General features: G+C 43.9%; 1 protein-coding gene across 3 annotated transcripts in view; it reads left to right on the forward strand.

Annotated features, from left to right (window-relative positions):
- The window catches only part of ADAMTSL3 (ADAMTS like 3), a 267,376-nt gene that overhangs the window by 201,978 nt on the left and 48,295 nt on the right, over positions 1-17,103 (forward strand). For all 3 annotated transcript variants that reach the window (XM_083586149.1, XM_083586151.1, XM_083586150.1), the window contains 5 exons: positions 4,465-4,754; positions 11,906-12,035; positions 13,488-13,680; positions 15,323-15,502; positions 16,847-17,000. In XM_083586149.1, the coding sequence (XP_083442275.1) occupies positions 4,465-4,754; positions 11,906-12,035; positions 13,488-13,680; positions 15,323-15,502; positions 16,847-17,000 (947 nt within the window). The remainder of the gene's footprint in view (positions 1-4,464; positions 4,755-11,905; positions 12,036-13,487; positions 13,681-15,322; positions 15,503-16,846; positions 17,001-17,103) is intronic.

Below are 17,103 nucleotides of genomic sequence, written 5' to 3' on the forward strand. Positions count from 1 at the left end.
GTCCCTGATCTGGGTATCTGGACAGGAAGTTCTGCCCTCTGAGATCCCTTAAGGGGATCCACCTATGGAATGGGATGGGAGAGGCCCCTTCCTCTACCCATTCCCACTGACGGTCCAGCCCAATGCCTCTTGCATCACAAAGTTGTGACGATTGCTATGAGGTAGGCAAAGAAAACAAAACCACAGACCCAGCCAATCCGTTTGCAATAAAAATTCCTTGCTGGACGTGAAAACAGTGACCAATAAATAGGGAGAGTGGGAGGGAATGCCAGCATGAACTTGTGGCTTAAGACCAGGTTTGCAGTTTCCCCTGGTAAATTTCAACCCCTTCTTGAACAATGGCTATATCCTTCAACAAAAGCCACAACGTGAAAATCTTAGTCCCTGGTTCATTGCTTTTTATTTTATTTTAACTGCCCATTGTGCCTTCACACCTTAGCTTGAGTTCGGAACAAGTAAGGGAAATGTGAGCACAGCTGTGTGTCAAAAACCTGCAAATAGAGATGTACCAAGACAACATCTGGAAGAGAAATACTTCTGCCCCTGTGGTCAAGTGTGTGTGTGTGTGTGTGTGTGTGTGTGTGTAGAAAAGAGTGTTGAATTATGCATAATGGTGGTTCTAAAGTTTTTGGTGTGTTTTTTTAATGTATATTACAAAAATGGTTGTGTGTGTGTGTGTGTGTTTTTAAAAAAAGACTGTTTGGGACACTAAGCCAAGAAAAATGGAGGTATAACCTTTCTAGTTCTTTCTGGTGGAATGTGATGATAGTTGATACCCATCATTATTGTAAATGTGTTTCCCTGGAGCCTTCTTTATTTACAGGGGGATTTTCAATAAGCCTTCCAAAAAAAGATTCCACATCCTTTTTCTTTTAATAATCTTAAAAGAAATAAGAGAGCTTTACAACTTTTTTTCCCTTCTTAATCATAACTTTGAGAAACAGGCCAAGCTTAGAAGCTGATAGCTTTGTGAGGAGGTAGGGCTGGGTTGGAGTTATTACATTGGGGCTATTCGGACGCATTCTATGTACACATACACCCCATACAGATTTACTGAAATCATTCTTGGTGGTCTCCTTCATCCTCCAACAGGAGAATTTCACTACACATCAGTTGCCCGTATGTGGTAAAATGGCACTTGTCACGGTCCTCCCTAGGTTTTTCTGAGAAAATATTTGAGAATTTGTTTATTTCCAGTATATATAGACTGCATTTACATAACAATCAGTAAAATAATCTGTGAATCGAAATATTACTTTGCTTCTTCACTCCCTCCCTCCTTGAAAAAGAGGGCCATTTTGCAGAATGTTCTCTAGATATTCTCTACCTTTTTTGCCTGACAGTGCCCTTGGGTGATGCTAGGTCTGGGGCATTGTGGGGGAAACAAAATGGCCGCCACGCTGTCAATTCTGCCTCTGCTATTGCAGCAGCAAAACAACAAACAAGCAAAAACCTCAGGAAAAAAGAAAGAAGCAGTGCCATTGCCACAGCTGACAGGAAACCCTACCTCCAAGAAACTGTTCTAGAATTTACTCTCCCACCTGGGAATAGTTGGCAGAACTTTATTCCCAGCTTTTCTGCGGGGGAAAAAAATTGAAGTAGTGTTTTGAGGGGGCCATTTTCACCCAACTTTACATTTCATCCTACAAAATGCAGATACCAACTTCAAAAAATCACATGATTTGATTTAGCCAATGGCAACCCTAGGTTGCTTGTTCCACAGGTTTGCTTGTTGTTGTGTTACAATAAATAAATAGAACTTGCAGTTGGGGCTCTATGAAATCCCAGACACTAAATATGCAACAGGAAAACCTCAATTACAATATAGACCTGCTGTGTCGAGGAAAAAATGCTTAGAATTCTCTGACTGTAAATGAATTTGTTCTGTGGTTCAGACTTTCAAACAAAAATGCAAAGCTTCAAAGGAATTCATCATACATTATTTTTGGACCCTCTTATGCGTTCCGCCAGCCTTGTATACGGAGTGAATTCTGAACTGCTGGTGTACTGCTGTCAACACATTTTTTCCTCTCCTCAAGCTTTGTCAAATATTTGCATTGGTTAAGGCATTGCGGTACACTGCTTAATGACAAAAAGCTAAGAGAATATTATTCTTGGTTTAGATAAGCAATGGTTCAGAAATTCTCTTTGTCGTGTACATTTGTCTCCTTTCTCTTCCCTTGGTCTTACCTCCTTTCTGCATCCCAAGTGGTTGATATTGGGCCCTGGTTGCCAGGATTCCCAAGCTCTTTCTTTAACCTGCGTCCTTTCTGTGTAGGGAAAGGATGCAGGGCTCTGAACAAGCATGGGCATACTTGCGTTGCCTGGAAATCTCTAAGTACCACGTCCCTGAATCAGTATAATATCTAGCAAGGGTGGTTGTGTACAACAGCACCTACGTATATGTAAACATATGCTGCAATTTGGGAAGAATCCTTACATTTAGCACAGGGTTTGGGAACCTTGTCTAGCTGTTGTGATCCTTATCTCCCCAGCCCTGGAGAACTAAATTTGACAGTTGACTGCCCATCTGCCAGTCATCTGGTGTCATAGTGATGTCAGGTTACACTGCACTTCGAAGCCCCAGTTATGGGGACTTCAAAGTGCAGCTCAGGGCTGTTTGAAAGCCCTTTTGCAAACAGCCCTCTATGCTCTTAGATCCTCTGAAAACCTGAAGCTTAAAGAGCAGTGCACAGCTGTTTGCAAAAGGACTTTCAAATAGCCCCACACTGGCCTTGGGCTGCAAGTGCCTATTTATAGCAGGAGAACAGGAACACATAGCCAAACTGAGGATTGATCCCTTCATGCACCGGTTGGTGAACAGAGGGTTCAGTTGTGCTGACTTCTTGGGGTCTGCTTCACCTGCACATTTCCCACAGGAAATGCATTGGCTAAGCAGCCGCCAGCAGGATTGGCCTTTGCTCTTCTGGCCATCAGCTGATGTCACCTAGTGATGTCAGCTGATGGACAGGGGTTACGCTTTGGAGGAAATGGCCTTGTAGGCCCACATTGAACCGCTGGCAAAGATCAGCCCATAGGCCCAAAGTTCCTCACCCCTGTTCTAGCACCTGCAGCTGTTTGTGGAATTAGCCTTGCAGGATAGGGTTTGTCTGTGCAAACAGGTGCTCAGTACAGGCAGTTTTGTCAGGCATAGCCTTCTGTTTGTGAGCCTAGGAACTGAATATAGGACCCTTTGTATTCTCTCCCCCCCCCCCCCATGACTTACTTATTACATATCTATACCTCCTTTCTGCCATGAAGCTCAAGGATGAATACAGGATAGTGTCCCATCCAGGCTGTAGACAGAATCTGGGCTGCTTAGCTTCAGCAAGGTTGCAGCATCATGTACCATGTCCTACAAACCTTGTGAAAACCTGATGCAAGGGCCGGCTGTTTGGTGGGTGCCTGTTCTGAGAACCTCACCAGCAACGTGCCTCCACCTCTCTATGGCAGAAAACAAATTGTGCATCAGTGCCTGTGGGTGGAATCCATCAAACCCTGTCACTGCACAACTTCCATCCATTCACAGAACACTCATGCAATGTGAATGTCATTGAAAGGAATGATGGATGGAGTCCTCTTGTAAATAACGTTCACATTTATCTAAACCTGTGGCAATCTACATATTTGGGATGTCTTCCCAGCCATTGCGAGATAACCGCAATGTGTGTTTGTGTGCATTAACTGCATTTAGCTGGGATAATTCTCTCCTCTTTCGATATATAATCAGAATTTTGTCAAAGACTTTTGAGACCTTCACATTGATGGAAGAAACAGTAGGTACTTGATTACTTTTAAAATTTCAACAAGCAAGGTACATAGGTTCCCTTCTCAGCTTTGCAAATGTGCCTGCAACAATTACTTTTGATCTTACATATATGTTTACATGCAAGGAATTCAAGGGATGGCTTAATGAACTTTCAGATCAGGAATCTTAATGGCAAATCTAAACATTAAAGGGAGGCACAAAATGCCCAACTCCATGTTTGCCTTGTAACACCAATGTGTGTGACCTTTTATAAAACCTTAGAATTTTAATATTCATTTATGTTTATTTGTTTACAACATTTATACCCTACCCTTTAGCCAAAAAAGGATATCCAAGTGGTACACACACCCACCCAGTTCTGAGGTTGCTTCTGTCCTCAGGCTCACAATCTAAAAAGACATGGCACATAAGGAAAAATGGATGAGAGGGAGGAGGGAAAAGCAAGCTCAAACCCAAGTTCTTTAATGCCCCATCCACACTATGAAATTAAAGCAGTATCATGCCGCTTTAAATAGTTGTGGCTTCCCCCAGGGTGTAGAGTGATGAGATTCGTTTGGAGAGTCTGTGGCAGTTTCCCATGTCCATGGGCAGGAGAAAACTGAATCTCTTTTGTCATTGATTCAGATAAATAAAGGGAAATGTTTCATAGTTCCGTTATTATTGTCCTGATTTCTTACACTGTGGTTTAATTGCAGGTTTATCCCCGAGCCATGGTCCCCTTGCAGCGCTTCTTGCGGCCGTGGTGTTCAGACGCGTGATGTGAAGTGCCGTATTTATCTCGCATTTACTCAGACGGAGGTGGAGCTGCTGGACGAAGAGTGCGAAGACACCAAACCGGTGACTGAGCGCAGCTGCCACTTGGAGTCATGCGATGGTGACCCTGTCCCATTTGTCCCAGAACCTCCACCTTCGGAAGATGCTGCAGACGTTGTCTATGGCTGGGAATACATTGGCTTCACTCCCTGCTCTGCTACGTGTACTGGAGGTATTTTTGTCTGTGAATGTCAAAAAGATCTTTTTCAAACGTTACAAACAATTGTGCAGGTGGCAAGAAGGGCAAAGCGTGATGAACCAGTTCTCCGTGAATGTAACACTTTCTGTGGAACAACCCCCTGTCCCTTGCTGCATGGAAATCTGGAGCATTGCTCAGTGGTAGAGCACATGCTTTTGCATGAAGGAGGTTCCAGGTTCAGTCCCAGCACCTGCAGGTAGGACTGGGGGAAAGACCCTTGTCTGGAATTCTGGAGAGCCAGTGTCAACAACATTGAGCTAGATACATCAATGGTCTTATTCATACTGGGGCAGAGTCTTATGTGTTCCAGAAAAGCACCGTAGCTTGGAGGTAGAGCACCTATTTGATGCGGAAGATGCCAGGTTCAGTCCATGGGAGGTTCAGTGGGTGGCAACATGAGACTAGGCCTTTTCAGCAGTGTCCCTTGTGTGTGGAGTGCTCTCCCCAGGGAAGCATAGCTGGCACTGTTTTCAACTCAAGGCAAATCGTTTTATTATGGTCAGTGACCAGGATCGAAACAAAAAACACCAATTACAAAATTTAAAAGCTCAAGGCAAAGTAAAACAATATAAATTCACATATGGCGCTGTGGGTTAAATCACAGAGCCTAGGACTTGCCGATCAGAAGGTCGGCGGTTCAAATCCCCGCGACGGGGTGAGCTCCCATTGCTCGTTCCCTGCTCCTGCCCACTTAGCAGTTCGAGAGCACGTAAAAGTGCAAGTAGATAAATAGGTACCACTCCGGCGGGAAGGTAAACGGCGTTTCCATGCAATGCTCTGGTTCACCAGAAGTGGCTTAGTCAGGCTGGCCACATGACCCGGAAGCTGTATGCCAGCTCCCTCGGCCAATAAAGCGAGATGAGTGCCGCAACCCCAGAGTCGGCCACAACTGGACCTAATGGTCAGGGGTCGCTTTACCTTTTAAGGTAAAAAAGGTAAAAGACCCCTGGACGGTTAAGTCCAGCCAAAGGCAACTATGGAGTTGTGGTTCTTATCTCGCTTTCAGGCCAAGGGAGCTGGTGTTTGTCCACAGACAGCTTTCCGGGTCATGTGGCTAGCATGACTAAACCGCTTCTGGCACAACAGAACACCGTGACAGAAGCCAGAGTGCACGGAAATGCTGTTTACTGTCCCGCCGCAGCGTTACCTATTTATCTACTTGCACTGGTGTGCTTTCGAACTGCTAGGTTGGCAGGAGCTGGGACAGAGGAACAGGAGCTCACCCCATTGCAGGGATTCGAACCGCCAACCTTCTGATTGGCAAGCCCAAGAGGCTCAGTGGTTTAGACCACAGCGCCAACCGCGTCCCTCTGTGTGGTCATTTATCTGTCAGAAAGGAAACCCTTCTGACGTAGGAGTGTCCATCGATCGATATGTTGTACTAACCCTGGGTACTAGTCATTGTACGTCGTATTGTAATAGCTGCTGCACAAAATTTGTCCATCTTGTGTGTTATATCAGGATTGTTATCTAGGAGCAACTGTTTTGGTGCATCAGGCAAAGACTGTTATTTTCCCCTTGGGCTTTCTTTGGCCCTTAATTCAAAGAGTGACAATGTGGCTTCTTTTTTGTCCTGCCTTAAAACAATAATAATTATTGGATTTTCTTAAGTCACTGTGTAAATAATAATACCAATAATATTCCTGACATCCCCATGTAGAGGTGGGAAGGATTCCTTTCGGAGACCCTGAAGAGCCACTGACTCATAGGCAGAGTGAGCCAATGAACTGACTCTGTATAAGGCAACCCCCCCCCCCAAGTGAATTTCAAAAGTAGTTTACTATATTGACCTGAAGATGTGCTGTTTCCAAAATAAAAAGCAAGAAAACAATCCACGGGTGCAAAGCCCATAAGCAACTATGACTTCCAGCCTCATTTCATGGATGTTTTAAATAACCAGGAATTTAAATTAACAGACAGTTAAGTAAGTGAAAGGAAAAGACAGGTGTGCTTGAAAAAATTCAATTTGAATTTTGTATATATGTTATTGTTTGGTGGGAGCATGGTGCTGATAATGCCAAGGTTGAAGGTTTGATCCCTGTATGGGACAGCTGTGTATTCCTACACTGCAGGGAGTTGATCCTCAGGGTCTCTTCCAACTCTACAATTCTATGATTCTGGTTAATGTTGACATTTACTGGTAATTATTTTTTTTATAAGATATTTATTAAGATTTTTTAAAGTATTACAATAAAATAAAAAAATAACAAAAATACAAAATAAAAATAATTAAAAACACACAAATTTTCCATTGCTTATTTTCCTTTAGCTTGTTTCCCAGACCTCCTCATACCTCCCTTTTTTGTATTCCACCTCAAATTCAGCAAATCCTTACCATTATGTTTTTACCTATTTATAACCCTTTTTTCATATTCTCTTAAAGCATTACAGCTGGAAACCACTTAATTTCTATCCAACATCATTCTAACATTCATTAATTTTACAATATTTCTGTAGATAGTCTTTAAATTTCTTCCAATCTTCTTCCACCGACTCTTCTCCCTGGTCTCGGATTCTGCCAGTCATTTCTGCCGATCCCATATAGTCCATCACCTTCATCTGCCATTCTTCCAAAGTGGGTAAATCTTGTGTCTTCCAATACTTTGCAATAAGTATTCTTGCTGCTGTTGTAGCGTACATAAAAAAAGTTCTGTCCTTCTTTGGCACCAATTGGCTGACAATGCCCAGAAGGAAGGCCTCTGGTTTCTTCAGGAAGGTATATTTAAATACCTTTTTCATTTCATTATATATCACCTCCCAGAAAGCCTTGATTCTCGGGCACGTCCACCAAAGGTGAAAGAATGTACCTTCAGTCTCTTTACATTTCCAACATTTATTATCGGGCAAATGATATATTTTTGCAAGCTTGACTGGGGCTATGTACCACCTGTATATCATTTTCATAATATTCTCTCTTAAAGCATTACATGCCGTAAATTTCATACCTGTGGTCCACAACTGTTCCCAGTCAGCAAACATAATGTTATGTCCAACATCTTGTGCCCATTTAATCATAGCAGATTTCACCGTTTCATCCTGTGTATTCCATTTCAACAGCAAGTTATACATCCTTGACAAAATCTTAGTTTTGGGTTCTAACAGTTCTGTTTCTAATTTTGATTTTTCCACCTGGAAGCCAATTTTCTTGTCCAAATTATATGCCTCCATTATCTGATAATAATGAAGCCAATCTCGCACTTTGTTTTTTAGTTTCTCAAAACTCTGCAGTTTTAGTCTATCTCCCTCTTGTTCCAAAATCTCCCAATATTTCGGCCATTTGGCCTCCATATTGAGCTTTTTCTGGGCTTTTGCTTCCATTGGTGACAGCCACCTTGGGGTTTTATTTTCCAATAAATCCTTATATCTTATCCAAACATTGAACAAAGCTTTCCTGACCATTTACTGGTAATTATTGTGGTTGTGCAAGGACCAGCTGAAAATGAAATATAGCGTATGTGATACAAGGCTTGGTTTTGGGCCTTACAGTCATTGTGTGACAAGTGTAAATAATGGAAGTGAGGATGACATTATATGCTGGATGGTAAGCCCAAATTTGTATTAATTGGGAAACTGGAGTATTATGTTAATAATGTTCATATTTTTAAGAAGATCTATGGCAGGCTTCCTCAACCTCGGCCCTCCAGATGTTTTGAGACTACAGTTCCCATCATCCCTGACCACTGGTCCTGCTAGCTAGGGATCATGGGAGTTGTAGGCCAAAAACATCTGGAGGGCCGAGGTTGAGGAAGCCTGATCTATGGCCATGCGCAAAAGAAAGCTCTCTAAACAGATGCCACTGAAGAAAACGCTCTGGAATCAAAAATAGTTTGGCAGGCCACTTGGAGTGCAGCTTTTGCAATCGGTGTGTTTCGACAATAGCATTTTTGTTTATGTGAGATAATACGCTAGGTTTCTAGGTGAGCATTGTAAAGCCATACAAGATTACCCAGCTGTTATGGCATATCCTATTGGCTATCAACCATAGATCGTATTTTGATATAGTTTTAAATCCTTGCATGCATACGTTAAAAACGCATATTAAGCTCACCAAGACCTTGATTTCATTTATCCTCATTTAGCGTTCGGTCAGGGATTATGTTATCCAATATTGGTTTTCTGTGGATGTATGTGTGTGCCATGTGTGTGTTGAAACACACTTGAAGAATACTCAAAACAAGCAGAAAAGCAACCCTCGATCCTCTGGGAAAATGTGTAATGGAGTGAAATGCGCAGGCCAAAAAGGAGTCAGGCCAGCAGTTTATCTAATCCAGCACTGACCTTCTAGAGGCTCTCTAGGGACTCGGCATTCTTTACTCAACCTCACTACCTGAAGTTCCATTAACCAGAGATACCTGGGGATTGACCCCTATAGATGCAAAACATGCACAGTGCCCCTGAGCTACAGCTCTTTGAAATATATAATCAGCTTGCTCCGATGATCATGGTAAGTGCGTTTTGCTGTTTTCGAGAAACATTGCTGCAGTATTGATGGCACAACATCAAGTGTGGTTGATTTGTTAATGAGGGACAAGGCATCCCTGCCAAAATCTCTTTCCCAAATTGCGGCTTGGGTTGTTCTCTTCGTATGCCATGGGTAATGTCCAGTTCTGACATAATACAATTTTGAATGATTGGGGACAGATGGAAGTGGTTGAGATCCCATTATAAAAATCACTTGTCACTCATATCTAGGAACAAAAACCCTCGCCCATGCTCTAACCAATTACTGAAAGTCATAAAACACACACTACTAACCTGCCCAGGGTGGGGGATGGACATATTCCAGTCCTGAGTTTTTCCACAGAGTCAGCTAAAAATAAAAACAGGCCTTTTTAGTAACCAACAGAGTGTTGAGAAAAGCCTTCATGATGAATTAGGAGAAGAGGTATTTATGGCAGTAATTGTCTAGCTGTTGTACAGGTTTTTGTTGTTGTTTTTTAAAAAAGGAATAAAACGGGGTTTTAATATATCCTACCTACACAAATAACAAGGCTCTGGATTTTTATTAGGAAATGCAGTGAAAGTACAACGGTGCTTGAAACCTTGCAAATCTTTTAACAAAAGAGAAATATTAAGCTGTCTTGAAATCAGATTTGTAGCCCCTCTGAAGCCTCTAGGGGAACATGCATTGAGAAGGAAGGAAACAGGTTCCCTGAACTATGACCATTTTCGGTCTTGCGTATCACATTAGAAACCCCCCACTCCCCACCATTCCTCATAGTACCAGTGAAACCTCAGTACCAAAATGAACTTCAGCGCATTTCATTCCGTATGACAGTGGTAATGACTTCTTGTTTTATTGGGCTGTACATAGATGAGATTTCCAAGGCAACTTTACAGCCTGTGCCCTTGGTTCTCTGGCAGGGCTTTGTATATAATAAGATGAGGTTCACAACTCCAGATACTGTTCTAAACGTTCAGGCCAAGAGACTCGCAACTCAAGGCCATATCAGATATTCTGGTGGCATGGCTGTGCTCTAATCACAGAAAAAGCCAAAAACGAGGGACTCTGTTTTAGGACGTGGCCTTATTGATTTGTCTAGCTTGGCGTTGCCTCAGTGCTCCAGGGTTTCAGATTAAAGGTGGGCAGTTGTGGTTTAATTATAATATTATATTGAATGGATGCCCTCAGCGGAAGGATGGAAGAATTCTGGATTGGAGTTATTGTATACTGGCAGAGGTACCAGCATGTTGAGACATGGAGCGAGATTACAGAGGGGAATTCCGGATATCTGCCCGGGGCTAATGGCGTCTCTTTGTTTGGGATGTGGCAAATTATGGCTCCTGTGAGCAGAAACTGAAAATGGAATTGCTGGACTGTGGAAAACATCAAGGAAAAACATTTCATACAGAAATAAGAAGGCAAAAGTTGAACAGACCAGTGGTTCTGAAAGTAAATGAAAATTATCTGATTAGCATTGGAATGGTTTATTGATTAATTAAGAAATGCAATGTAATATTAGATGACCAGCACTTCCTGAAATTCAGAGCATGGGAAGTCACCCAAAGATATAAAATTCGGCATTTATATTTGGCTTTTTAAAAAATTGTAATTTGGAATGTTTTAATGTGGTTTGTATTGGATTATTAAATTGGGAAACTTAATAAATATTATATTTTTTAAAAGTTGGGCAGTTGTTTCCATCCATATGTGGAGATGCCAGGGATCTAAGGTGGACGGGGCCCCCACAGTAGTGTGGACATGGGACTCTAGATCCCGTTTGTGGCATATGCAGAAGACAGCTCTGGTTCGTTTGACCCTTTAATTGACCCTCGGTCCTGTATACCTGAAGGAGTGTCTCCACCCCCATCGTTCAGCCTGGACACTGAGATCTAGCACTGAGGGCCTTCTGGCAGTTCCCTCATTGCAAGAAGTGAGGTTACAGGGAACCAGACAGAGGGCCTTCTTGGTAGTGGCACCCGCCCTGTGGAACGCCCTCCCTTCAGATGTGAAGGAAATAAGCAGCTATCTTCTTTTTAAAAGACATCTGAAGGCAGCCCTGTTTAAGGAAATTTTTAATATTTAATGCTGTATTGTTTTAACACTTGATTGGAAGCCGCTCAGAGTGGCTGGAGAAACTCAGCCAGATGGGCGGGGTATAAATAATAAATAATTATTATTATTATTATTATTATTATTATTATTATTATTATTATTATTTCTCTTTTTTTACCTCCTATAAAAACTACGCAAGACATTCTCTGTTTAAAGAACAAATAACTTTCTAGTTAGTGTACTTGCAGTTGCAGATTAAATATACAATGCAGATAGATATTTCTGAAGTTTCTAAAACATCTTACGTAGATTAAACTGCTGCAGACTAACTTGTAACTAGCCTTTATTGGTGTAAGTTAAAACAGTAAAATCATACAAAGTCATCCAAATACATTGATAATCCAAACACATTCAATATATAAAAGACTAGATAACCACCATTGAATAAATCACACAACTTTAAATTTAGCTTTAAAGATCTTGGCTAAGTCCTTGAACTGGAGATTAGCTACCTCTGATTTAGTTTGTGGCTTGAGAGAATGTGCTTTATATCTGTAACTTTTTCTTACTGTTCAAGATACGTTGCTCATGTGTAATATATCTCATTTATATATATATAACAATCTAGGGACTCAGGAAGCCATTGCAGTGTGCCTACATGAGCAGACAAAGCAAACTGTCAATGACAGCCTGTGCGACAGCTCAGCGAGACCCCCAGCAATGAGCCGTGTTTGCAATACAAGGCTTTGCCCCCCAAGGTAAGACTCTGCATTGCGGAAACCTGTATTTTTTATTACTGATATTTTATTAGAAGAAATTCATTTATTAAAAAGTGGTTAAAAGAAAGAAAAGGAAAAACGTGAATTAAAAGAAAAATGCTACTTTACATTTCCATACATATACAAATGTGTATAGTCTTATTATCCTAATACAGTTGTACTTTGGTTGTCGAACAGAATCTGTTCCAGAAGTCCATTCGACCTCCGAAAACATTTGACAACCAAGGCGCGGCTTCCGATTGGCTGCAGGAACTTCCTGCAGCCAATCGGAAGCCACGGCAGACGTTTAGCTTCCAAAGAACGTTCACAAACCAGAACACTCCCAGGTTTGTGGCGTCTGGGAGCCAAAGCGTTCGAGTCGCAAGGCATTCGGGAGCTGTACTGTACAAATTTCTTTATCAATAGCCTCATATATTCTGTATAAAGTTGCTCCAAATATCATTATATTTAACTGAGGAAAGTCTGTGTCCATAAGTGATCCGTTCGTATGTTGGCAATATTGTAATGGAAACCTGCCTTAATGCCTGCTTTCAGATAGATCTGTCTGGGTTAGCAAAATGAGCCCCCATTGTGATGGGAGCATGGGCTTGCTTTCTGAAGAAAATGTCAACAGGCTCTTTCCCTCTACAGTAGTACCTCGGGTTAAGTACTTAATTCGTTCCGGAGGTCCGTACTTAACCTGAAACTGTTCTTAACCTGAAGCACCACTTTAGCTAATGGGGCCTCCTGCTGCCGCTGCGCCACCGCTGCACAATTTCTGTTCTCATCCTGAAGCAAAGTTCTTAACCTGAATCACTATTTCTGGGTTAGCGGATTCTGTAACCTGAAGCGTATGTAACCTGAAGTGTATGTAACCTGAGGTACCACTGTACAGTGAAAATGGCAAAGACCGCTTCTTGAGACAGAGATCAGGCAGGCCCCTCCCCTTATGCCCAAGTGGAGTCCTCAGCCTGGTCCACTCCCTGGTCCACGCCAGTGCTTCTGTTGAGAGACCAGCACACATACAGTCATCTAGTGCCCACCATGCTATCAGGGCTATCTGACCTGCTTCCAGCCCAGACGGCTGTTAAAAGGACAGTAGCTTTAAGAGGCAGTGTCTGAGCTTGCTTGCTTTCCTCCTCCCTCCCCATCCCTTTTCCCTTGTGTGTTGTGTCTTCTACGTGGTGAGCCTGCGGGTGTGGACTGTCTTACAGCAATCTTTCTCAGCCGAAGCCTTTTCCAATTAAGAAGTGAGATAAAAGAGAACATAAAGTGTTAAGTCATTGAATAAAAGTGTTGTGTGTAATGGAGGGTCAGAGAGAGAGCGAGAGCGAGAGAGAGCACAACCATTTATGAAACTTCACTGGAATCCAGTATCAAAGCAACCGCTTCTGCCTCATCATTCCTAGCATTGCTTACTCAGTCTGCCCTTTGGATAATCTCTCGGAACAGGTGGCAGGTGCGTCCCTGGAGGCAGTGTTCTGCCACTTGTGGTGTTGGCATCCAGACAAGAGAGGTGCGTTGCCAGCAACCCGGAGGATCAGTTGTTGGGCCTGAAAACTGCAAAGACAAAAAGCCCCACTCTTTGCAAGCCTGCAACCAGATTGACTGCCCCCCAGTTTGGCACGTTGAAGAATGGCAACAGGTATGACGGGGTTGCTAAATAAACAGAGGCTTGAGGCAGGGATGGAGAGCTCAGGGTCCTCCAGATGTTGCTGAACTCCAGCTCTCATCGGCCTCAGCCAGTATGGCCAATGGCCAGGGATGGTGGGAGTTGTCCAAATACATCCGGAGGGAGACATGTTCCACTTTCCCTGACTTAGAGTAACCTCTCAGCGGAGCTCATGCTCAATTTTTAATTCACGGGCTGCTGACAGTGCACTGTTTCTGGAACAGAAGTGTATTCATTCCTCGCTTTTTCAGCAAATGATATTTTGAGATGAAATGAATTATGTGGATTTCAGAGGCCTTCCTGGGTGAAAGCCACAGTCATTAGGCCAGTTTCGCATAAACAACGGATGAAACAGTCAACCTGTTGCTGGGCTGTACTGATTCAGTCCAAGATACAGGATCACATAATTTGAGTGCTTCAAAAAAAAAAATAATGCCTTCATCTTTGTACTCTGAAAGAACTGGCCTGTAGCTTGCAGGACTTGGATCCAACTTCTTCTTCAAAGGCCCAAGTGTCCACAGCAGTCAAGAGTTTAGATCACTGTAAAGCGCTGTTTGTAGGGCTGCCCTTGAAGGCATTCCAGACACTGAAGCTCAGACAGTATGTAATTGCTGAAATGCTGAATGGCGCATCAAAACAGAGTTATAAAAGTGCTGGGCTCAGGGGTAACCCGTGAAACGCAGTCCAGGACCGGTCCAGAATCCAAAGGTTCCCCTGGGAGTCAGTCCGACAGGGCTGAGGCAGGACACGAGGCAGGAAACCAGGCAAGGACAGGTGCAGGATCTAGCAAACAGCAATGTTGCTCCTGCAACCTGGGGCAGGGTCCGACAGCCTTTTATCTTTGTTGGGGTAGCAGCCAGTCCTGATCTCCCAGCGACTCACCTCCCTGTTTCGCCCGAAGGCGAGCACTCCTCCTGCAAGTACTCAGGTCTCTCCTTCTCTCAAACCTTAGTCTCTGCAGCTCGTGAGACGTCGGTGGGTTACTAGACCCAGGGGCCGCCTCAGCCTCCCCTGACCAAACCGGTAGTGGGGCAGCTGTAAGTGATGGCCCAGCTGAAGACAACGAGGTAATCCCCACATCTGGAGCCAGGGCAGGCTCAGGCTCCTGACTTGGCCCAGCTGGTGTTTGTTGCAGGGGAAGCTGTGCAGACTGGGACTCTTCAGGATCAGGCCCCGGGCTTGGTTCAGATGATGCCTGAGGCAAAGGATCCAGTGCAGACTGAGACTCCTCTGGTTCAAAGTCTGAGCCCGAGTCCCAGGCCATCACAAAAACATCCATTCATCCATTTCATTTATCTCCCACTTTTCTGCAAAGGCACCAAAAGCAGTTTTCCCATTGCCAGAAACTGTTCTGGGTGTCTATACACTATCAAGCCCAATTCAAGGTCTTAATGCTGACTTACACAGTTTCTTTGGAACACCTGAAAGACACTTTGTTTGACAAATTGTATTTTGTAATGTATTATTGGAGTGATCCATATCCCAATCTCCTTTGCTGCTGTTGCATTTGTTGTCATTGTTACCTGTAAGGAAAAGACAATCAGTAAGAAGTTCTTAAAATGAAGAGGAAGGTTCTGTGCACAGGCCTAATTTCTATTAGTCTCCTTCCGCTTAGTGTTCCCACACGTGTGGAGGAGGAACCCAGAATCGCAAAGTGACTTGCCAGCAGTTGTTGATGGATGGGAGCTTTCTGAAACTCGCTGACGAGAGGTGCCACGAATCCAGATTGTCCACTCAGAAACCCTGTGCAAAAATGGACTGCCCTCCACAGCTGATTGTGGGAGAATGGTCTAGGGTGAGTATCTTTAAATAAGAGTGTGCCTGTATCTGCCTCTCTTCCCTGGCCCTCTCCATTCAAGGTTGGATCTCTACTAGATGCCTTTTGATGCAGTTCAATTAACATGAACAGCCTTCCTACAGGCTGCAAGTGCACACAAGTTACCTGTTTGTAACACAGAAGTCACAGAAGTATGGTTTTTCTCAATACGGAATCATTCATGCTTGTTCTCAGGATGCTACTTTCAATCTGGATTGATTGCTCATCCTTGAGCAATCCTTGGTTACTTGAGAATGTGTTTGAAACCCTCTTGATTACCGTATTTTTCGCTCCATAAGATGTGAACCTAGTTTTTAGAGGGGGAATGCAAGGGAAAAAAATATTCTTTAAAGGGAGCGCTGAGCAGAGCCTGTATGCATCCCAGGCTCTGCTCAGCGCTCCCTTTAAAGAGCCGCATGGAGCATGTGTGCAGCGCTTGCAGGCTTTTCCCTGAGGAGGGAGAAGGGCAGCCCGTCAGGGAAAAGCCCCCAAGAGCTGCACACACGCTCCACGCGGCTCTTTAAAGGGAGCGCAGCTCTTGCGGGCTTTTGCGGGAGGTGAGGGAAGGGACAGAGGGGCTATCCCATAAGCCAGGACAGCAAGTGGGAGTGCTGCGCTGTGCAGCGATCCCTCTTGTTGTCCTAGCTTATGGGATAGCTGTGCGCAGCCTCTCCCAGGCAGTGGGATGAAGGTTCCCCCAAGAGCCGCGCCCCCTTTAAAGAGCGTATGGAGCGTGTGTGCGGCTCTTGGGGGCTTTTCCCCGAGGAGGGAGAAGGGCAGTCCTTCTCCTTCCTCGGGGAAAAGCCCCCAAGAGCCGCACACACGCTCCACGTGGCTCTTTAAAGGGAGCGCTGAGCAGAGCCTCCCGCCTGCTTTCGCTCCATAAGACACACACACATTTCCCCTTACTTTTTAGGAGAGGAAAAGTGTGTCTTACAGAGCGAAAAATACAGTAGGTTACGCGTTTGAAAACCCTCCTCTTTCTATCTTGGTATATGCCCCCTCACAATGTAATGGTACAGACACTCATACACATGCCCTTCATTGCTGGGACCGCCTCCCACCTGTTTTTGAATGAACACACTGTGGAGTAAGGCAGAATCAATCCGCAGTGCGCTTTACTTTCCGAATGAAAACCATTTGTCAACCGTTTCTTGTGCTTTCCAGGAGCAAGAAATATGCACTAGGTCTGGATTGTGTTGTGGACTAGGCCGAAGAAAAGAACTCGGTCTCCATTGATTCTAGAATAAAATCTTGAGTGTGCACAGCCTTATGTCAGGTTGGCACATGTGGGACAGGACAATTGCTTCATTTCTTTTGCAGTGCTCTGTAAGCTGTGGTGTCGGGACGCAAAGGAGGAAGGCTACCTGCCAGAAACTCACAGCCAAAGGCCAGCATGTTGCATTAAACAGATCTATGTGTGGCGACCTCCCGGTGCCCCCACTGTCAAGGCCATGTCACATGAATGCCTGCAACAGTAAGTGACACATTTTTCCAGGTTGCTTGGGAGAAAAGAGCCCTGATTTATTCTTGTTACCATACTGTGTGTAGGCTATGCTTTACAAACCGAAACACATCTA

This window comes from Podarcis filfolensis, assembly GCF_964270895.1.
Source record: "Podarcis filfolensis genome assembly, chromosome: 14".
Classification (NCBI taxonomy): Eukaryota; Metazoa; Chordata; class Lepidosauria; order Squamata; family Lacertidae; genus Podarcis; species Podarcis filfolensis.